At 47.8% G+C, this 22,524-nt stretch overlaps 1 protein-coding gene across 3 annotated transcripts in view; it reads right to left on the bottom strand.

The window, feature by feature from the left end:
* Nucleotides 1–21,029, bottom strand: part of KIF7 (kinesin family member 7) — a 107,402-nt gene extending 86,373 nt beyond the window's left edge. For 2 of the 3 annotated variants that reach the window (XM_073568687.1, XM_073568689.1), the window contains exons 1-5: nucleotides 20,730–20,887; nucleotides 18,285–18,626; nucleotides 5,891–6,091; nucleotides 4,097–4,514; nucleotides 3,192–3,735 (exon numbers count right to left, since the gene is read on the bottom strand). In XM_073568687.1, the coding sequence (XP_073424788.1) occupies nucleotides 3,192–3,735; nucleotides 4,097–4,514; nucleotides 5,891–6,091; nucleotides 18,285–18,609 (1,488 nt within the window). In that variant the 5' untranslated portion in view covers nucleotides 18,610–18,626; nucleotides 20,730–20,887. The other variant, XM_073568688.1, reaches the window with a different exon arrangement.
* Between the last annotated feature and the right edge of the window lie 1,495 nt (nucleotides 21,030–22,524).

Here is a 22,524-nt window from a genome sequence, read left to right as displayed (position 1 = left end):
TAGCCAACGGATACAGCACGCCGAGACGCTTCCCTCTTTGAAATCGCCTGGACGGATTTTCTCTTTCCCTGGCAAGGATCTTGCCAAACTCAGAGTGGAAGGCGAATACCCTGGATGGTGTTTGTGCCCGTCTGAACGAAACCTCCTGATCTGAGGATTTCGCAGGGGAGTCAGATATTTCGAAGGTGTGGTTAATCGCAGCAATGAGGTTCTGTACCGTAACCTTCATGTCCGCGTCCTGGTCAGAATCCAGCTCTAAAATCCCTTCAGAGGACATATCCGAGAACGCTTCACCTGACTCGGGTGAGGAGGCACGGGAGGGCGACTGCTGGGAAGGACTAGGTGCCGATGAGAGACCAGGAGAGGATTCCAGCCGTGGATCCTGCCTGGGCCTTTCGCGGCATCTGCTAGCTGGCTCAGATGGAACGTCTTGCGACCTGCTTGACCCTGCAGAAGTGTCCAGGGGCAACTTATCAAGAACGGCCAACTAGGGACTGAGACACCCTGGTGAGGTCTGCCACAGATTGTGAACGGGACGAGGCCCAGCCAGGAATGGGGGGTTCGATTTCACGTGGCGCAGTAGATGGCTCCTGGACGGCATTCTGCTGAACGGGATTGCTGCAGTCCCGGCAGAGGGGAATTTGCGATTGCAAGAGGAGCATGCGAAAAAAATCTGCGGAAGTGCTGGAGGGTTGGGGGACAGCAAGGCAAGGTAGGGTGTCAGTCTGCAGTTGCAGAACTACTCACAGTCCGGTGTCCCCGAAAGATGGCATCTGCTGTAGTCTCCGGCTGTCAGGCTGCAAAGATGGCGGCAGCCTGATGTGAGGAATCAAAAAGCGCGGTCTTTGTGTAAGAAGAAAGGCGGAGCTAGCCGCCTGCACCAGAGGGAAGAACCGCCTCCTCCCCCTTCCCAGCCACAAGACTAGAGAGGCGGTGGGAGGGCTTAGGAACGGGCGGGAGCGCAGCCGGCCTATGATAATGAACGGGGGGCGTGGCCGCGACGGGTGCAAAGGCCCAAACTGAAGCCGGGGACTAAATTTGAAACGGCGGCCGCCTGTCAGCACAGGGCGGCGCGGAAGAATTGCGACGCAGCCGCGTCCGCCCCTAAAGGAGACGCCGCCATAGCCCTGCTCCCAGACGCAACCCTCACAAGAATACCGGCGGTGGGGTGAAGAAGGCCCGCACCGCCGCCGGGGCCAAAAAGGGATGCGACGACCGTCGGACGGCGCGAGCAGTGCGAGAATCTGCGGCGCTACTTTGGCGCCGCTCCCGGGTCATCTTGTGGCTTTATGTTCCGGTGCTCCAATAAAGGTACCTTCTGTATCCCACGCTGTCTGCTCATCTTCTACATATTCTCGCCTCGTCCAACCGACAGGCTCTGGTGGGCGAGTGGGTGGGAGGCGGGGGGCAAGGACCATCTGTTTTCGCTGGCACGACACCTGTGCTCAGCCTGTGGTCCGCCCGGAGAACTAAGAGGATACGGGGTGGCAGTACACGCCGTACTCATAGCCTCTTTGTGGGAGTACAGTTGTGACTCTTCACACTGTATCCCTCCTGGAACCTGAAAAGGAACGACGCACATCGAGGTAGATATGGGTCTAATGAAAGACCCGTGTCCACCTCCTACTGACACTAAGCTAAACTGAGGAACTTCCTGCCGGTCGGTGGGGTGTACACTGCGGAGGAGGAGCTAACCTTTTTTTGTGCATAGTGTCAGCCTCCTAGTGGCAGCAGCATACACCCCATGGTCTCTGTGTCCCCCAATAAGGCGAACGAGAAATATAGGGCAAGTGAGCCTGATTCCAGAAATATGTCCCTTAGTTTACTGGGTGAAGCAGTTGTGGCACCATCAGTTTTCAAATGTAGCATTTAGCAAAGCTCAGAAAGCTAACCCAGCTCCCACCACAGCTTTTTAGGTACATGGTCCATTGACAGTGAGCTGCTTATCAGAGAGGGTGTGGTCAGACCAAGGCTCTTGTGCACGGTGGTCCAGTCAGCGATTTTCTTCTAGTGATAAAATCTTCATTGTAAGTAAACATGCATATCTGGCGCCAGGGTCTGTGTTTTTCTTCATTATTGTCCATTTATGTAAGTATTTTACATTACTAACATGGCAGTTTATAAGGGCTTTCTACAGTGGATTAGCAGTAATCATGGGAGGCTTTGATACAATGTTTATTTTTTTGCATTTATGCACTTTATGATATATTGTTCTATTTCAATTCCCTCACCAGATTTTGCATATCCTGGGCCCTTTTTTTTTTATCAATATATTATTATTCTTTTTGTATTACAAAAGTGGCATATTTTGAATATTATGTGGCTATGTCTATTATGGCATTTTTTATAATGGCTGTTATATGGAGATAACCTTTCCCTGAATTTTGTGTCACTTTGCAGTTCTGATGATGTATTTTATTGGTACTTTACATTAATAAATCATATTTTGTGATCTATACTCCTGGTGGCGTTATATTCAATTACCTTCCTCTTTTTTGTGTGCATAATTGATTTGAGTTTTTTTCACTTTTATTTTTGGGTCATTTGAGTTAATCTTATTGTAAGTAAACAACAGCACACAGCCTAATAAGTGACACATCGCTGAATTCAGTGTTTTAACTCCTACATCATGCTGTCAGAATACATAGCAAAAACGTGCTGACAGATTCCCTTTAAGGAAAAGAATGGGGATCAGCACCGCCTATAAATTAAAGAGGTTGTCCATTCTAAAATGCGGCACACCCCATCTAGTGGACGTGGCCTCACTCAATACAAGTGCATCATTCAACCGATTAATACAATCATTCTGGCAGGGCGTATACATATTGCATACTTGACTGCAGTTCTTGGCACAGACACTGACGAATCCTCGTAGTGCACACTGCATGCGCTGTGAGGATTCACAAGTCTGCAGTCACACAGAGTGACTGCAGACTTATAATTCTAGACCAGACAACCCCTTTAAATTTATGTGCCATACACCTAAAAAAACAATACGTCAAAAAGAGCAAAAAATGGTATATAGATGGCATCAGTAACCCAATAATATTGTTGCTTTACATATTATAGGGTTATCAGGGCCATCTCTACAATAATTCTTGCTATTTTTTACCCATTATCAGACTTATACACTGCAGCAATATTGACATTATACCTTAGATTTATATGTTGCACTATTATTGGCTTTATACCTTGCCTTTTATCGGTCTCCTGCCAATTTCTTTCATGGGTTCCTCCACAGTAGAGCTCTCAATCCCACTATCTAGCCCAGAAGCGGATGTCACTTCACTCCTTTCCTCTTCTACTGCACACATCCAGTCCTTCACCTTCTGGGCCTGAGAAGGAGACAACCCTCCCTCTGATAAAAAGTCCATAAGAAGGAGGTAACCTGTGTCTGTACAAGTCCTATAATGTGTACACTCTGCCATTAGTCGGGACACATGATCTTCCGTAGACCTTTGGGCCACGTACTTAGAAGGGTCAAATCTATTTAGAATTCGTGTTTCTGATCGATGTCTCTGCTCGAGGGCGCGCTGCAGCGACTTTATCTGATGCTGTAGGTCTTCCACTCGCTCAGCATCTTTCTTACAGTTGACAGTTGCTTTATTTTTAATATTCTGCGCACGGTTGGCGTAGTTCAGGGTGTTCAAGGTTTCATCAAAGTCTGAAGCTGAAGGACTAATGCAACAAATCATAACAGTCTTGGCGTTTCCTCCAAGGGAATCCTTCAAGATCCTACGAAGAAATGACACATCATCCATTCATTGCACAATCCAAAGTAGACAAGGCAGTGAAACACAAATAAACATTCTGAAAAGAAACTATTACAAAGATGTCAGGAATTTAGTACATGAAAGTGTTCACACTGAGCAAATCCGAATAAAACCCCATGCAAAATAAAATAAGACTATAATCTCTGAAACAGGAGCACCAAAAAAGCAGTTTTTCCTGGGCAATTATATCGTAAAAAGCCCATGGCAGCCAACGCCAGAACAATCCAATGAATTGCTAGTGAGAAAAGAATTTGTTATGCATTAGAGAAGCTAAACAACTATAAAAAATGAACATACAGTAAGCATTAGGCATTTGATAGTACCTGGTGATCTTGGAATCTCTGTATGGGATATGGCTCCCTTTCCTCTTTGGGTCCCCAAGGGCGCTGATGACATTACCCAGGGCCAGTAACCCAGAGTTGATCTGAATGCTTTCTTTCAGCCTCTCCCCAGTATTGCCCGTTTTCAGTATACGTTCTGAACCAGCCAGGTCTACAAAGTGGAACTTGGAAGACAGGACCTGACCAATTGCTAGACCTGTACCATCCTCACCATTGGTCATTCTGGTGACTCGACCAACTACTCTCCTCTGTTCCATGGTGACAGTGAAGATGGTATGTGAGCGGCTAGACAGGGTATTCACTTGAGTAGCTCCTGTATGCTTAGCAGTATTGCCTATTTCTAGAAGGCTTAGCACTTCATCAAGTCCTTCCACTTCTGTCTCCTTTACGCCACACAACACTAAAGAAAAGAAAAACGTGAAATTATTTGAAACATAGAACCAGTTGTCAAGGTTTCCTTTACATTGCTCTACTCTGATAATTCACTTTTAGGAGCCAATTAACCTTGGCATGATTTAAAGTGTGGGAAGAAAGCAAAGAACTTGGAAGAAACCTAGGTAAATATGGTTCTGGTAAGACTTCAGCCCAGGACTCCAATGCTGCCCTCTAACAGCAGTGTTTCTCATCATTTCATGCAATATTAAGGCTATGGCTTCATGGAGCTTTTGGTTGTGAGACATGCACACCAGAAGGTCACACTGCTAAGATCACAGCTAATGATGCCTATGCAGCATCAATAGTAAAAAGATATAATGTTAAAAATAATTTAAAAAAAAAAAAATCGTGATATTCTCACCTTCCGGCGGCCCCCGCAGCCTTCCTGATCCTCGCGATGCTCCAGGCAAGTCCCGTTCCCAGCGATGCCTTGCGACAATGACCCCAGATGACGTAGCATCATGCGAGACTGCTACGTCATCACAGGTCATTGTCCCAAGGCATCACTGGGAACGGGAGTTGCCGGGAACATCGCGAGGATCGGGAAGGCTGCGGGGGCCACCGGAAGGCGAGAATATCACAATGTTTTTTTTAATTCTTTTTTTTTTTAACAGAGATATGGTACCCAGGCCTGGAGGAGAGTCTCCTCTCCTCCAGACCCTGGGTACCATCCGCACATTTTCCACTTACTTTGCGCATGGCGGGCATAGCCACATGCGGAAAGTAAGCGGATCAATGTACTCCTATGTGTGTGGAATCGCAGCGATTCCGCACAAAGAATGATCATGCTGCATATTTTACCGCTATGCGATTCCGCCGCGGAAAAATACGCAGCATTAGCACAGCATTGCGGAATACCATTGAATTCAATGGGTTGTGTTGTGTATGCATTTTCGCGGCGAAAAAATGCGGCAAAAACGCTTACAATCCGCAACATGTGCCCATAGCTTGAAGCAGTTAATATTAAACTTGTCCACTTGGGCAGATTCCAGGTGGACTATGCCGAAAAAGACGCTGTGTGCACATACCCTTATTAAGAAATTATCCAAAATATCTGATATCAAGCATTGATGGTTTCCCAAATTTATTCCGATCCCTGGTCCCAGTGACTCATTCAGCTTCATTCAAGTGAATGGCTCTGTGAGGATCGCAGTCAGTATGCACTTTTTAGGGAATTCCAGCTGAAACTTCAGCATTGTGCTCGGTGTAAAGTATTGTATAAGTGTAAACCTAGCCTTACCAAAAAAAATAGCAGATTATTCCAAGCCAGCGTACTGAAAAATAATCAATTGCCCTGACACAACAGGACAGATATCTGTAACGCAGACTGTCATTACTTACCGACATTGCCTTTATCATCCTCTCTGATAAGAATGTCTTTACTAGATGTCTGCACTTCCAGAAGATCTCGGAACTCCTCTTTATATACCTCCAGGTAGGACACTCGGATTGTGTAGTCAATCAGATCGTTTTCATCAACCAGTTTAAAAATTTCTGCCATTGCACGTGGAATAATGCCTTGTTCATCGTCTGAGATAGAAGCTGAAATGAAGCAATTTAACAGGAAATTGACGTAAAGAAGTTGGAAATTATGGCACACTCCATATTTATGGAATAATGAGCAACATTTTCCCACTTTAATGAAAAAACAGGGATTTTTGGGTCCTCACCGTAAAATCCATTTCTCCGAGCCACTCATTGGGGGACACAAGACCATGGATGCTATGCTGCTGCCACTAGGAGGACACTAAGCAAATATACAGATAAATTAACTCCTCCTCCGCAGTATACACCCTCTGCAGGTTCTATGATGAACCAGTTCGGTGCCAAAGCAGTAGGATTTCATGATTAACAAACAAAGCAAATGTAATATGCCGAAACCAAAGAACAACTACAAGCCAACAGGCTAACAGGGTGGGTGCAGTGTCCCCCAATGAGTGGCTCGGAGAAAAGGATTTTACAGTACACACAAAAATCCCTGTCTCTCCTTCGCCTCATTGGAGGACACAGGACCATTGGACGTCCTAAAGCAGTCTCTGGACGGGAAACAGCACAACAGCTGAAACCTTGTGTACCCAACAATTAAACCTGGCCTACAGATGTGATATTGCCGATTATAAAATTCTTCTGCCAAGAGCCGCATCTGCAGAAGCCTGAGAATGAATGTTGTGATGCTTAGCAAACGTGTGCAGGCTGAACCAAGTTGCAGCCTCGAACACTTGCTGTGCCGACACCTGGTGCCGAATAGCCCAGGAGGTCCCCACTGACCGAGTGGAGTGTACCTTGATCCCCACCAGGATAGGCTGACCTCTGACACGGTAAGCTTCTTGGATCGCGGAGCGGATTCATCTGGCTATTGTCGCTTTAGAAGCAGTGAGACCCTTTCTGTAACCCTCCGGAAGCACAAAGAGGGAATCCGATTTGTGGAAAGGCGCTGTTTTGGAAATATATTTCCTGAGTGCCCTTACTAAATCCAAAGTGTGGAGAGCTTTCTCAGTATGATGGACCGGAGCTGGGCAGAACGAGGGTAAAACTATGTCCTCATTTAGATAAAAAGCAGAAACGACTTTAGGCAAGAAGGACGGAGACGTCCTCAACACCACCTTGTCCTGGTGGAAAACCAGAAATGCAGGTTTGCAAGACAAAGCCGCCAATTCTGAGACCCGCCTAATGGATGTTACTGCCACAAGAAAGGCAACTTTTCAAGAAAGAAGAGTAAGGGAAGCGTCCAGCAAGGGTTCGAAGGGGGCCTCTTGCAAGGCACCTAGGACCAAATTATGGTGTCAAGGCTCTAGTGGCATCTTGTAGGGAGGAACAAGATGCGACATTCCCTTTATGAAGGTCTCGACCTGCAATTTGGGAGCTATCCTTTGCTGAAAACAGAACGGGTAAGGCCGAAATTTGACATTTGAGAGAAGCCAGTGCCAGGCCTGAGTCTAATCCTGCTTGGAGAAACTCCAAAATGGAAGGGATAGAAAAAACAAGTGGGGAACATCTGCGGGATTTGCACCAAGAGGAAAAGGCCTTCCAGATGCGATGGTAAATGCGCATAGATGTAGGTTTCCGAGCGTTAATCATGGTGGAAGCCAGGGCTGTGGAGTCGGTAAGCCAAACCTGCGACTCCGACTTCTCAATTTCCCTTACACCGACTCCGACTCCACGACTCCGACTCCCACACATATTGCTTATATTTAAGTGAAAAATTTATTGTAGTACAATGTGAACCTCAGACATTTAATCATTTTTATGATCCAATAATCAAGATATTTAGATAGAACAGAATATATATTGGTGTACTACCCGGTTTTCATTCTTTTTGGTACAGATACGATATAGATAGACAGATATGGATAAATGGATAGATAGAGCAGATTTCTAATCTGCTTTTGCTATTGAGTAACATTATCTATGAGCTCAAAAACCTTTCAGGTGATGCAGTTTTTTAAAAAGATGATCAACTTTTGCAGCTGAAAAACGTATCCTCAAAAAACACAGGAAAAACGCTGTGTGTGAATGTAGCCTTAGATCAGGAATATAACAGCCATTTATAGGACATTTCATAACTTTCCCAAACTCCTATGAAAAAATATTCAGCACATCCTGCATTGAATTACTGTACCCAATTTATTATATATTTTAGGAGTCGGAGTCGGTTCATTTTATACCGACTCCAACTCCGACTCCACCAAAATGAGCACCGACTCCGACTCCACGACTCCGACTCCACAGCCCTGGTGGAAGCTACTTGTTTCGAGAAACCTGCCTGGGCTAGAATCCAGAATTCAATGGCCAGGCTGATAAACTCAGAGCTCCAGAGTTCTGGCGGTAGACCGGCCCCTGAGAGAGAAGGTCTGGGCGGTCGGTTAACCGCCAGGGAATGTCGGCGACTAGCTGTACTAGTTCTGTGTACCACGCTCAGCGTGCCCAGTCTGGAGCGACCAGAATCACTGGGATTCTATACGCCTTGATCTTTCAGATGACCCTTGGGATTAGCAGAAGCGGCGGAAAAATGTAAGGGAGGCGAAACTGTTGCCACGGAAGCACCAGGGCATCCGACCTGATGGCTAATGGGTCGCGGGACCGAGCTACGAATGCAGGGACTTTGGCGGTTAGCTTGGAGGCCATGAGATCCAAGTCCGGAGTTCCCCAGCGCTGACAAATCTGCTGAAAGACTTCCGGATGAAGAGACCACTCCCCCTGATGCCAGGCCATGACGGCTGAGAAAATCCACCGCCCAATTCTCTACTCCGGGCATATGAACTGCAGAGATGACTGAATGGTTTGTCTTGGCCCATTGCAGAATGTGCGCTAGCTCGAGCATCGCTCTTCTGCTTCGTGTGCCCCCCTGACGATTGATGTACGCCACTGCCGTGATATTGTCCGACTGATTCAGAATGGGATGACCTACCAGGAAATGATGAAATCGCTGAAGGGCTAGCCTGATTGCCCGAATCTCGAGAATATTGATAGGGAGGCGTGATTCCTGAAAGGACCAGTGTCCCTAAGCCATGTGGTGACGGAAAATCGCTCCCCAACCCAGAAGGCTGGCTTCTGTGGTCACCACCAGCCAGTGGACAGGAAGAAAGGACCTTCCCTGACCCAATAAGGTTGGTGATGTCCACCACCTGAGAGACAGCCTGATCCGGAGGGACAGGCGAATCTGGCAGTCCAGAGAGTCCGGATTTCTGTCCCAAGCTCTCAGCAATGCCTGCTGAAGGGGGCGAAGATGTAGTTGAGCAAATAGTACTGCCTCGATTGTCGCTATCATTTTTCCCAGAACCTGCAAGCCAAACCGCAGGGAGTGGGGGCGGGCAAGAGAAAGCTTCCGGGCTCCCCGGATCAGAGTTGAAATCTTTTCTGGAGGGAGAATCACCAACCCTCGGGAAGTGTCCAGGATCATCCCCAGAAAGGAGATTCGCTGAGATGGGGTTGGTGAGAACTTGCTTAGGTTCACTAGCCAACCTAAACGAGTGAGTGTCCACAGTGATGCTGACATACTCTGCATAGGCCCGAAGGGACGATCCCTTGATGAGGTCTTCTAGGTAGGGCAGAATCACCACGCCCCGAGAGTGTAGAATAGACATGATGGCTGTCATGACCTTGGTGAACACTCTGGGGGTGGTGGCGAGAGCGAAGGGCAAGGCAGTGAACTGGAAGTGTTCGTCTCCGATCGCAAAGCGTAGATATTTTTGGTGACCTGAGAAGATGGGAATGTGAAGATATGCGTCCTTGATGTTGATAGACGCAAGGTATTCTCCTTCCTCCAGCGAAGGGATGACTGAACGGAGAGACTCCATTCTGAAATGACGAATTTTGACAAACTTGTTTAACAGTTTTAGATCCAGAATGGGATGCATGGATCCGTCCTTTTTTGGGACCACAAACAGGTTTGAGTAAAACCCCTTGAACCTTTCTGTGTGTGGGACCGGGACGATGACTCCGTCTCAGCGGATTGCAGATATGGGCTGATGAAAAGGACTGCATGCGACTCCGTTCCTGGAAGACGTGAATGGAAGAAGCGAGTTGGATGGGGGGACACGCAAATTCTATTTTGTATCCGGAGGACACCAGATCTCTGACCTATTGGTCGTGAACGACCGAAAGGCAGACTTGACGAAACAGAAGTAGATTGGCGCCTACCCTGTCTGTCCTCCGAATACGGCAATGAGTCATTGAGTAGAGAACATGCGGGATGGGGTACCCTTGGGGCCAGACCGTGTAGGTCTGCTTTTCCAGGAATGAGAAGGCTTGTATGAGGGTTGTGGATCCCTATCCCTGCGTGGGGGACGGGCCGAGCTAGACGAGGCGTTTGCGGATGACCAGCTCAAGGTGCCGCGAAAAGGCCGGAAGCGAACCTGGTGTTGACTCCGAAAAGGCCGGCTGAGTCTTTGTTGAAGGAGGAATTTACTTTTCCCTCCAGTATCATCTGAGATAATTTGGTCAAGCTTGTCTCCGAACAATCTGATGGTCTGATAAAGCAGAGAAGTTAAAGATTTTTTGGAGGGGGAATCTGCTCGCCACTATCGGAGGCATAAGGCTCTCCTGATAGCAATGGCATTTGTGGCTGCGTGCGCGGCACAGTTAGCAGCATCTAGGGAGGCATGCACTACATAATCCCCGGCCCGGGCAATCTGGTAAGCGAGACTGACAATCTCGGGAGGTAGGTCATTGTCTCGACTGGTCATTCCTAAAACCTCTGCCCAGGCCACCATAGCTCTGGCCACCCAGGTTGCGGTGAAGGAAGGGAAGAGAGCTGCGCTGGCAGCTTCGTAGACTGACCGAGCAAGGTTATCAGTCTGTCGATCCGTGGGGTTTTTGATAGACGAGCCGTCAGACAAGTACAAGAGAGTCATGGAAGCAAGACGTGATATGGGTGGGTCCACTGCGAGGGACTCGGTCCACTCCTTTCTTAGAGCAGGGGCAAAGGGGTACCGTGCTTCCAGTGGCTTCAGCCCTGTGAATCGTTTGTCCGGACGACTTCTATGTCTCTGAACAAATGTCTGCAAATTCAGGGTGGTTGGCAAAAACCTTGTGAGGACGTTTGGTCCTTTTGAAGGACATTGTGATCCGGACTAGTCCCAGGCTCATCGTCTACTCTCAGAGCCTTATTGACAGCTTCAATTAGAGAATATAGTGACTCCTGATACTAGAACGAGTCCGGGTCTACGGCCACATCGGATTCATATTCTGAGTCGTGTTCACTGCAAATGCCTGGTGAGGGGGTGCGGGAAGCAGAGCTTTTAGAAGCTGAGGCAGCAGATTGCCTGGGGAACGAGCTATGGGGACGTTTCCTAGAAGATTACACATCTTCGGCTGTTGTCCGGCCCCTGTCTGAGGAAGACTCTTGCAAGGCTGACGGGTCTTCTACATAAGGCAAACTGATGCCTTGGCTTGAGGAGGAATCACAGTAGAATTATATTGCTTTAGCCATGGAAGCCATGGACTGCGCCAGAGACGTGGCCCACTCGGGTGGGCTAGGTCCACTAGGGTCAGCATTAGCGGGGGGCTCCTGTGCGCATGAGGGTTTGCAGGCTGCACAGATAGCAGAACGGTGCCTCCGTGGTAGTGGGGTATTGCATGAGGCGTACACCACTGTGTGTTTTTAGATGTCTTTGACTGAGACATATTGGTCTTGGATTGCTTATGGGCTACTGCAGGGAAGGGGTTAAGCGCTGTGTCCAGCTGCAGGCTGTGCTCAGCTTGCCCAGGTCCTGTGCGCCCCCAGAGAAGGTAGTCCGCACTGCGGTAGGTGAATGGAGCGTTCCCGGATTATAGGTGATGGCGTTCCCAGCCGCAGTGACAGGAAGTAACGGCCGAGAATAAGTTGGCGCTTCTTGTGAGGAACGAGAAGCGCCAGAAATGTGGCCGGAGTCAAGGCAAGGCAGCAGGGATGCGGCCGGAGCGCTTCTCATTGAGAGCGAGAAGCACTGAAGATATGGGCGGAGCCTGCCTGGTGGGCAGAGCTAGGCCTAGCCAGGCCAGAAGCCGGGGACTGAATTTTGGGGCAGCAGCGGCGGCTCCGATTATAGCGGGCCGGGCGCGCGGCAAGGTGAACGCAGTCAGCGGGACACCTATCCCTGAGTACCAGACCATCCCCGTGAAAGAGCCCTCCTGCCGACCTGGGCGCTGAGCTTACTCACACAGATGCAGCAGAGCCGGGTGTGCTGTCTTGAAGAACCACGGCTGGAGGAGTGTGGTAGGGTGGATCATCCTCAATCCACAATCTCTTTGATAGGGAAGTGGAGAGGGCTCACTCGCCACCTGACATCAGCCACTCTTGGTGGTATGGTGGGACAGCACGGACGCCTTTGGAAGCCTCTGCGTGATCCCTGAGGTAATCCCTTGGGAGGAAAGCAGGGCAATTTTGTCCAGCTGAAAGGTCTGGCTCCGGAAGGGGGTACGTGGGGGCGACACCCCATGATCCCGTCCGTTGTTGGTGTGGGGAGAGCGGATCCATGAAAGGGATCCATCGCCCATAGGGTGAGCCCAGGCATGGCGTTTAGAAGGTGCAGAAGGGGGTACGGGGAGGCGAAACTCCGCGTTCCCACCAGTTGCTGATTTTGGGAGATCGGGACCTTGAAAGCCCCTGTCGCCCTTTCATTCCATCGGAAAAAGAGTGAAAAATGAAAAATAAAATAATAACGTCGGGGTCTGAAGCCAAACCCTAGTGCCTCCTAGAGACACTAAGCAAGAACTGGTTCAGGATAGAGCCAGCAGAGGGTGTATACTGCGGAGGAGGAGTTAGTTACTCTGTATATTTGCTTAGTGTCCTCCTAGTGGCAGCAGCATAACACCCACGGTCCCCCAATGAGGTGAAGGAGAAATAAATATTATCTATATATATATATATATATATATATTTGCGCTATGGCTCAAATTACAATAAAGGAGAACATTAATAGACTAAGTCAACAATGCTACCAAGGCCAAGAGAGGGTTCAGTTGGCACAATCAGTGATCACAGTGTATAAAAATCTCAGGTTAGAGACACAATACTCAGGGTGAAGTAGCGGCAACCAGGACTGTAGTGATCAGACCTGCAAATAGATAAACCGCCGGTTGTAGGAACTACCAGCGTGGTCAGTATATCCTATACCTTCTAAATCTGGCACTAAACTAATAAAGACTCCAGAGTGAACGCATTAATCCTCATGAATTGTTTAAAGCTCGACCAACCACAAACATGGAGTCAAAACGACATATCCATTATATGTCTCGAGGGTTTACCCCATGGTGACCAGGTCCCTTGTTTCACTGCTGGAATGCGGGTATGCTCATAAGACCGCCGTAGTATCATGGTAAATGTAATGGTAGATGGCTCTTTGGGAGAAATGCGCTTACAAGAAGTTGGAGCGCTGTCCCGGCCGGTGACAGACCCTCGGTGTAGTTCTTCTGGCTGTCCACAGAATTAAGATAAGTATGAGCAGGACCTGCGTGACCTACATAGATAGTGAAGAAAGCCTGTAAGACGCATGGCAAGGACCAAAACTCCAAAGGGTTTCGGAAATCAGACGGTTTCCTTCCTCAGGGATTGGCCTTCGTTTTCCAGGATTGTTTTATGTACACTTGGTAATTTCTGTCAGGTGTTAATCATTGAATTGCAAAAAAATCCACTTTACTATTCAGACCTATTGGTCTCAGCCTATCTGGATTTTTATACAAAGTGATCACCGATTGTGCCAGCTGAACCCTCTCTTGGCTTCGGTAGCATTGCTGACTTACTCTTTTAATGTTTTTTCCGTTATTGTAATTTGAACAATAATGCGAATATATACTGTATATACTGTACACACTACCATTCAAAAGTTTAGGGCCACTTAGAAATTTCCTTATCTTTGAAAGAAAAGCCCGTTTTTTTCCAATGAAGCTAACATTAGATGATTCAGAAATACACTCTATACATTGTTAATGTGGTAAATGACTATTCTAGCTGCAAACATCTGGTTTGTAATGCAATATCTTCATAGATGTATAGAGGCCCATTTCCAACAACCATAACTCCAGTGTTCTTATGGTACTTTGTGTTTGCTAACTGTGTAAGAAGGCTAATGGATGGTTAGAATACCTTTGAAAACCCTTGTGCAAGTGTATGTTAGCACAGCTGAAAACAGTTTGGCTGATTACAGAAGCTATAAACCTGACCTTCCTTTCAGCTAGTTGAGAATCTGGAGCATTACATTTGTTGGTTCCATTAAAGGGGTTGTCCACTACTTTAAATTAACCCTCCAATATATCCCCCTGAGGCCCCTAATGAATTTTTTAAATACCTTATGTTGCCTACACTGCCTGTGAGAGTCGCTATCCGTGGCCGCTCACAGGCAGCATGTGACCCAGCACTGACGTCACGACAAGTGAGGCGTGACTCAGCGCTGGGTCCCCGCGGTGGCTGCTGGGTTGTGGACGGGGCTACCCCCTTCGTCACACCCAGCATCCACCGCACGGTTTCTCAATGAATGGGTGCACGGTGGATGCCGGGTGTGACGCGGGGGGATAACCCCGCCCACAGCCAGGCAGCCAGCGTGGAAGGAGGAAGTGGGACCCCCGGCTACTGCCAGCACTTGACGGGACGTCAGCGGAAGGAAGAGCCGTCTGCAGCAGGGGGCCACGTGCTGCCTGTTAGCGGCCAGCGATAGCGCCGCTCACAGGCAGTATAGGCAACATTAGGTATTTACAAAATTCACTAGGGGCCCTGGGGGGATACATTGATGGCTTAATTTCAAGTAGTGGACAACCCCTTTAAACTCTCAAAATGGCCAGAAAACAAGAACTTTCATGTGAAACTTGACAGTCTATTCTTGTTCTTAGAAAAGAAGGCTATTCCATACGAGAAATTGCCAAGAAACTGAAGATTTCCTACAACGGTGTGTACTACTCCCTTCAGAGGAGAGCACAAACAGGCTTTAACCAGAGTAGAAAGAAAAGTGGGAGGCCCCGCTGCACAACTGAGCAACAAGACAAGTACACCAGAGTCTGTAGTTTGAGAAATTGACGCCTCACAGGTCCTCAACTGTCAGCTTCATTAAATAGTACACGCAAAACGCCAGTATCAACGTCTACAGTGAAGAGGCGACTCTGGGATGCTGGCCTTCAGGGCAGAGTGGCAAAGAAAAAGCCATATCTGAGACTGGCTAATAAAAGGAAAATATTAATATGGGCAAAAGAACACAGACATTGGACAGAGGAAGATTGGAAAAAAGTGTTATGGACAGACGAATCCAAGTTTGAGGTGTTTGGATCACGCAGAACAACTGAAAAGATGCTGGAAGAGTGCCTGATACCATCTGTCAAGCATGGTGGAACAACATCACGAAACAATCACTGACCTCAGGGAGACCAGTCAAAGAAAACACTGCGGCAGCCGGCAAAGGCTCTCAATCACAGTGAAATCCTAGGTGCATTGCTCCTTGGGAAATACAAATATGCAAATAAAGTCCGTGGAGCCTCATTTAAGTGTCTCAAACACGGGACTAGCCAGATCTTCCTCCAGGGAAGGACCCAGCCTAGGAGTGGCTCCTTTCGGAAACCACCATTACCACCATATTAAGAGGCCCTTTAAGTCAATATCCAGCTCTTTACGAGTTTACAGATATGACAAGGGAAATACCAAGGCCAGGTATCCATCCACAGACAGCTGTTTCGGGGTGTTGCTGTCACGATCCATTTCTTGGATCTGTGTCAGGTCTGGATTTCCTCACATTTAAACCTTTTTCTCTTTTCGCCCATTGGGTGTTAAATATGAGTTTTTGCCCCCCGGTGGCAGCTGGGGTTTACTACAACTGTAGTTGGTCTGCTGATGTATATTCCCCCCCGGTGGCTGCCGAGGTTACTGCAGGGAAACTGCATGTGATTTATTAGTTATGCAGGTGGTAATTTCTCCCCCTCCTTCCTATAAAAGGAGTTCAGATGCTGGAAATCACTTTTGGTTGTTATACACTTGATCTTGGGAGACCAACCAAGCTGAGTTCTGTGGTGCTTCAGTTGTTTGCTGTTGTCAAGTGGCCATCTCTGCTGTCCAGGAGCATTGCAGCAGAGCAAGCTAAGCTTTATTTTACCCTGTCTGTTGTATCTTTCCTTTGGGTTTTTTGTGTAGTACACTTTTCCCTGTCTCACCTCCTGGGGAGGGGGTTGGGGGTTTAGCTCAGAGCTAAACAGGAGACAGGGACAGGTTGGGGACTTGGGCCTCACTACCTTTAAGTGTACCCCCAAGTTAAGGAAAGACAGGGCACCCCCTTAGGCTGAGGGGCAGTTCAGGGGCCCCGGTTCCACATCTTCTGTTTTCCCCTTACTGCCCCGTCACAGTTGCCCCTCATCAGTGTGGAGTAGGATTCTGGCTAGGTGGGAGCAATGCCTAGTAGACCAACATCACGAAACAATCACTGACCTCATGGAGACCAGTCAAAGAAAAGACTGCGGCAGCCGGCAAAGGCGCTCAATCACAGTGAAATCCTAGGTGCATTGCTCCCTGGGAAATACAAATATGCAAATAAAGTCCGTGGAGCCTCATTTAAGAGTCTCAAACACGGGACAAGCCAGATCTTCCTCCAGGGAAGGACCCAGCCAAGGAGTGGCTCCTTTCGGAAACCACCATTACCACCATATTAAGTGGCCCTTTAAGTCAATATCCAGCTCTTTACGAGTTTACAGATATGACAAGGGTTTGAGCGCCTTTGCCGGCTGCCGCAGTGTTTTCTTTGACTGGTCTCTCTGAGGTCAGTGATTGTTTCGTGATGTTGGTCTACTAGGCATCGCTCCCAGCTAGCCAGAATCCTGCTCCACACTGATGAGGGGCAACACCCCAAAACAGCTGTCTGTGGATGGATACCTGGCCTTGGTATTTCCCTTGTCATATCTGTAAACTCATAAAGAGCTGGATATTGACTTAAAGGGCCACTTAATATGGTGGTAATGGTGGTTTCCGAAAGGAGTCACTCCTTGGCTGGGTCTTTCCCTGGAGGAAGATCTGGCTTGTCCTGTGTTTGAGACTCTTAAATGAGGCTCCATGGACTTTATAAGCATGGTGGAAGTAATATGATGGTCTGGGGATGCTTTGGTGCTGGTAAAGTGGGAGATTTGTACAAGGTAAAAAGGATTTTGAATAAGGAAGGCTATCACTCCATTTTGCAACGCCATGCCATACCCTGTGGACAGCACTTGATTGGAGCCAATTTCATCCTACAACAGGACAATGACCCAAAGCACACCTCCAAATTATGCAAGAACTATTAAGGGAAGAAGCAGTCAGCTGGTATTCTATCTGTAATGGAGTGGCCAGTGCAGTCACTAGCTGTTGTGGGGGCAGCTTGATCGTATGGTACGCAAAAAGTGCCCATCAAGCCAAACCAACTTATGGAAAAGGCTTCTGGAAGCATGGGGTGAAATTTCTCCAGATTACCTCAGCAAATTAACTGCTAGAATGCCAAAGGTCTGCAATGCTGTAATTGCTGCAAAGGGAGCATCTTTTCACGAAAGCAAAGTTTGAAGGAGAAAATTATTATTTATGTTTTTCGAACCTTGTCAATGTCTGGACTAAATTTTAAACTCATTTGGCAACTCATTTGATTAATAAAAGTATGAGTTTTCATGGAAAACACAAAATTGTCTGGGTGACCCCAAAATTTTGAACGGTAGTGTATATATTTTTTTTTTCATTGAGATTTTCACTTTAGACCACTGTGGTTGTTGTCTTATTTGCAGCTTTTTCTTACTGCATAAACAAGCGCCACTAGCCTTATTTATTTTTTCCTACTGTTCTCACCCACTCTTTCAAAAGTTGGTGAGAGTGCGGTAAGTGAAGCTCTTAAAATTGGGCAAATGAGATCACAAATCTATGGCAACTTACAGACTGGCATACATCTGACATTCAGGTGTATAGACAGCTGGCAAAGCACCTCTCAATAAATTGGCTAGCATGAAAACTGGCGTATGAAAAGCATTAGATTGCCCTTTAATTGCTCTATTATTAAAATTAGGCCATTTTTACACATCTGACATTCATAGTCCAAGTACAGACCACATTGCTCATACCGGGCGCAGGTGTACTGAACTGAAATCAACAGTCTCATACACACCAATGGGATTGTTGAGCTTGGATCAGTAGACCCTCGGCCAGTCCAGATATTGTGATCTGTACTTAGACAACAAATGTCAGACGTGTAAAACCGGTACTATAAAATGCAATTAGGTGATAAAAAGAAAAAAAAGTCTTCCTATTCATGTTTGTGCACGTTATACTCACATATGCTTGCCTCTCCAATGGTGTAGGTCTTCCCAGACCCTGTCTGCCCATAAGCAACTGCAGTAACATTGAAGCCCTGAAAAAATGATTCAAGCAGTGACTGTACACAGCGATTGTATGCAATCTCCTGGCTGCAGGCTTCATCCAGGACATCTTGAAACTCAAAATGTCTGTTGTTGCCAAGAGTTAGTGCCTTCTGATCAGGATGAATATGCACACAGGACTGCTGACCGTGCAGAACCTCCTTCGGAAGCAGCGGCCGGACTCTGACAGCCACACATACTGTCGTCTCTTCTGCACGAACATGCTGAAGTTTAGGACCCATGAGACCCAGTGACAGTTCTGTAAACAAATATATGTACATGAAAAAAAAAAAGGTTTTACACACTATATGGTCACTATGAAGAAACCGACGAAAACTCTTGCATTAAAATATTTGTCATCTGTCATGTTATGTGGTATTGCTGATTTTTGCAGCTCTGCTATCTACGCCTTTATTGGTGCGTGCTAACATGACTGTGGATGGCAAGTTCCCCTATGTGGTTAGATCTATCAACAAGAGCCTCAACAACAAGCAGCTCCTGAAGGCCAGCAGTGGTACAAAGAACAGTGTCAGGACAAGTGGTTGTGCTCATCTTACATGAATGTTTACCTTGTGCTCCCCCAACCACAAAACACCTACAGGACTAATAGACAAATATCTATAACACTCAGAATTAGGAACTATGATGTGTACACTCCCTCCACGCACACAGCATGATGCCCTCATGGCCCCCTCTGCATGCACAGTGTGGAGGTAGACAAAAAGGTGCACTGTGTGGCGGTAGGTAAACTCAAAACGTGCACTGTGTGGTGGTAGGTAAACTCAAAACGTGCACTGTGTGGTGGTATGTAACCTGGAAAGCTGCACTGTGTGGTAGTAGGTAAGCTAGAAAGGTGCACTGCCTGGGGGTAGGTAAACTAGAAAGATGCACTGTGTGGTAGTAGGTAAGCTAGAAAGGTGCACTGCGTGGGGGTGGGTAAACTACAAAGATGCATTGTGTGGTGGAAGGTAAGGTGGAATGGTGCACTGTGTGGTAGTAGGTAAGCTAGAAAGGTGCATTGTGTGGCGGTAGGTAAACTAGAAACGTGGACTGTGTGGCAGTAGGTAAGCCAGAAAGGGGCACTGTGTGGTGGTAGGTAAGCCAGAAAGGTGCACTGCGTGGGGGTGGGTAAACTACAAAGATGCACTGTGTGGTGGAAGGTAAGGTGGAATGGTGCACTGTGTGGTAGTAGGTAAGCTAGAAAGGTGCACTGCGTGGGGGTGGGTAAACTACAAAGATGCATTGTGTGGTGGAAGGTAAGGTGGAATGGTGCACTGTGTGGCAGTAGGTAAGCCAGAAAGGTGCACTGCGTGGGGGTGGGTAAACTACAAAGATGCACTGTGTGGTGGAAGGTAAGGTGGAATGGTGCACTGTGTGGCAGTAGGTAAGCCAGAAAGGTGCACTGCGTGGGGGTGGGTAAACTACAAAGATGCACTGTGTGGTGGAAGGTAAGGTGGAATGGTGCACTGTGTGGCAGTAGGTAAGCCAGAAAGGTGCACTGCGTGGGGGTGGGTAAACTACAAAGATGCACTGTGTGGTGGAAGGTAAGGTGGAATGGTGCACTGTGTGGTAGTAGGTAAGCTAGAAAGGTGCATTGTGTGGCGGTAGGTAAACTAGAAACGTGGACTGTGTGGCAGTAGGTAAGCCAGAAAGGGGCACTGCGTGGGGGTGGGTAAACTACAAAGATGCACTGTGTGGTGGAAGGTAAGGTGGAATGGTGCACTGTGTGGCAGTAGGTAAGCCAGAAAGGTGCACTGCGTGGGGGTGGGTAAACTACAAAGATGCACTGTGTGGTGGAAGGTAAGGTGGAATGGTGCACTGTGTGGTAGTAGGTAAGCTAGAAAGGTGCATTGTGTGGCGGTAGGTAAACTAGAAACGTGGACTGTGTGGCAGTAGGTAAGCCAGAAAGGGGCACTGTGTGGTGGTAGGTAAGCCAGAAAGGGGCACTGTGTGGCAGCAGGTAAGCCAGAAAGGGGCACTGTGTGGTGGTAGGTAATCCAAGTGGCTGCACATAGAATAGGTGATCCCTGACAGTACAGCACTAATAATGGCAATGATTCACATACCAACTTTGGATTTACAGCAATTGCAAAACTACAGTTCTCAGAGGACACTGATAAGTCAATACTGTCGGGGCATGCTGGGTGTTGTAGTTTTACAAAGACGTCAAAGGCACAGGTTGTCCCACATGAAAGTAAAGTTATTAGTGTCAGAGAGTGGTGTAATATTAGTCCATACTGATGCACGGCTGTGAACGCCTCCTATTGTGCAGCCTCCTGCCCGGGACTATTGTAGTGAAAGACGCCAAGTACGCCTGCACCCCGTTATTAATGACAGAAGTATCCGGATCCGCATTGCCAACCTGCACTGGTCACATAGACCCCGAAATCCCAATCCGGGGGACCCTACTCAGCAGCGAACATCACTGAGGAACAGCGCTCCATCGCACCACTCTGCAGCAGCAACCGCGCCACAGTGCCACCTAGCGGCGTGCACTGGAGATTCGGGTCCGGTAGGAAACAAGTGCTTGCCTCTCTCTGGCCGGCTGAGATCTCTGTAGTTCCCTGACCTTCCTTCTGCTAGTGTAGCCGCTCTCTGCACAGGGGAAAGAGAGGAGATTTCTCATCTGCTGCTCCGAGTGTACAGCAATGGATTCACAGTGTATATCCAGCCCTGTACACTCCCGTGATTACAGCTAGAAGCTCACATGGCAGGAACGTCACACTAGAAATACAATCAGGCAAAAAGTAGTAATGATTACTACCAGTGGCGTGATACGGGCCCGGTGCAAACTTTCACATGGGCCCCCCCTCATGCCAAAATATTTTCCGCCCAAATCCTCATTTTCCCTCTTCATTTCGCCCACTATAGCTTTTTGCAATGTTGTATAGTCTGACTGCAGTGGGTATGATGGGCCCCGGTGCAAGACTTAGACTGGGCCCCTGCCATCCTGAATAAATTATATATATGCACCCTCCATCCTGGTATATACACTGCTCAAAAAAATAAAGGGAACACAACAGAATATAACTCCAAGCAGGCTTGGACTGGCACATCAGGTAACGGGAATCCCCCGGGGGGCCCCTGTGAAGCTCTGTGCCACCAGTCCCGCTGTATAGGCAGTACGTGGCATAATTCACTTGGTTCACTCTGTACAGAAAAAAGCAGCATCTCATCATTCATTAACCAAAATACCCAGTTTATTAGAGATGTAGATAAATTTGTCAGCGATGGCAGTGTAATATTTATATGCAGGTGAAAAGTGGGCCCCCTAAAGTCAATTTTACTGGCAGGCCCTAGGCACCCCAGTCCGACACTGACTCCAAGTAAATCCAACTTCTGTGAAATCAAACTGTCCACTTAGGAAGCAGCACTGATTGACAATCAATTTCACATGCTGTTGTGCAAATGGAATAGACAACAGATGGACATTATTGGCAATTACAAGACACCCTCAATAAAGGAGTGGTTCTGCAGGTGGGGACCACAGACCACATCTCAGTACCATTGCTTTCTGGCTGATGTTTTGGTCACTTTTGAATGTTGGTTGTACTTTCACACTCATGATAGCATGAGACGGACTCTACAACCCACACAAGTGGCTCAGGTAGTGCAGCTCATCCAGGATGGCACATCAATGCGATCTGTGGCAAGAAGGTTTGCTGTGTCTGTCAGCGTAGTGTCCAGAGGCTGGAGGTGCTACCAGGAGACGTGGAGGGGGCCGTAGGAGGGCAACAACCCAGCAGCAGGACCGCTACCTCCGCCATTGTGCAAGGAGGAACAGGAGGAGCATTGTCAGAGCCCTGGAAAATGACCTCCAGCAGGCCACAAATGTGCATGTGTCTGCACAAACGGTTAGAAACCAACTCAATGAGGATGGTCTGAGTGCCTGACGTCCACAGATGGGGGTTATGCTCACAGGCCAACACCGTGTGGCCCTCAAAAGAAATGCCACCTCACACCATTACTGACGCACTGCCAAACCGGTCATGCTGAAGGATGTTGCAGGCAGCAGATCGCTCTCCATGGCATCTCCAGACCCTGTCACGTCTGTCACATGTGCTTAGTGTGAACCTACTTTCATCTGTGAAGAACACAGGGCGCCAGTGGCGAATTTGCCAATCCTGGTGTTCTGTGGCAAATGCCAAGTGTCCTGC

The sequence above is a fragment of the Dendrobates tinctorius genome, unplaced genomic scaffold (assembly GCF_039654945.1).
Source record: "Dendrobates tinctorius isolate UK_male_01 unplaced genomic scaffold, ASM3965494v1 ptg000022l, whole genome shotgun sequence".
NCBI classification, from domain to species: Eukaryota; Metazoa; Chordata; class Amphibia; order Anura; family Dendrobatidae; genus Dendrobates; species Dendrobates tinctorius.
The sequence above is the reverse complement of the archived record's forward strand: the minus strand, read 5'-3'. Positions and strand labels throughout refer to the sequence as shown.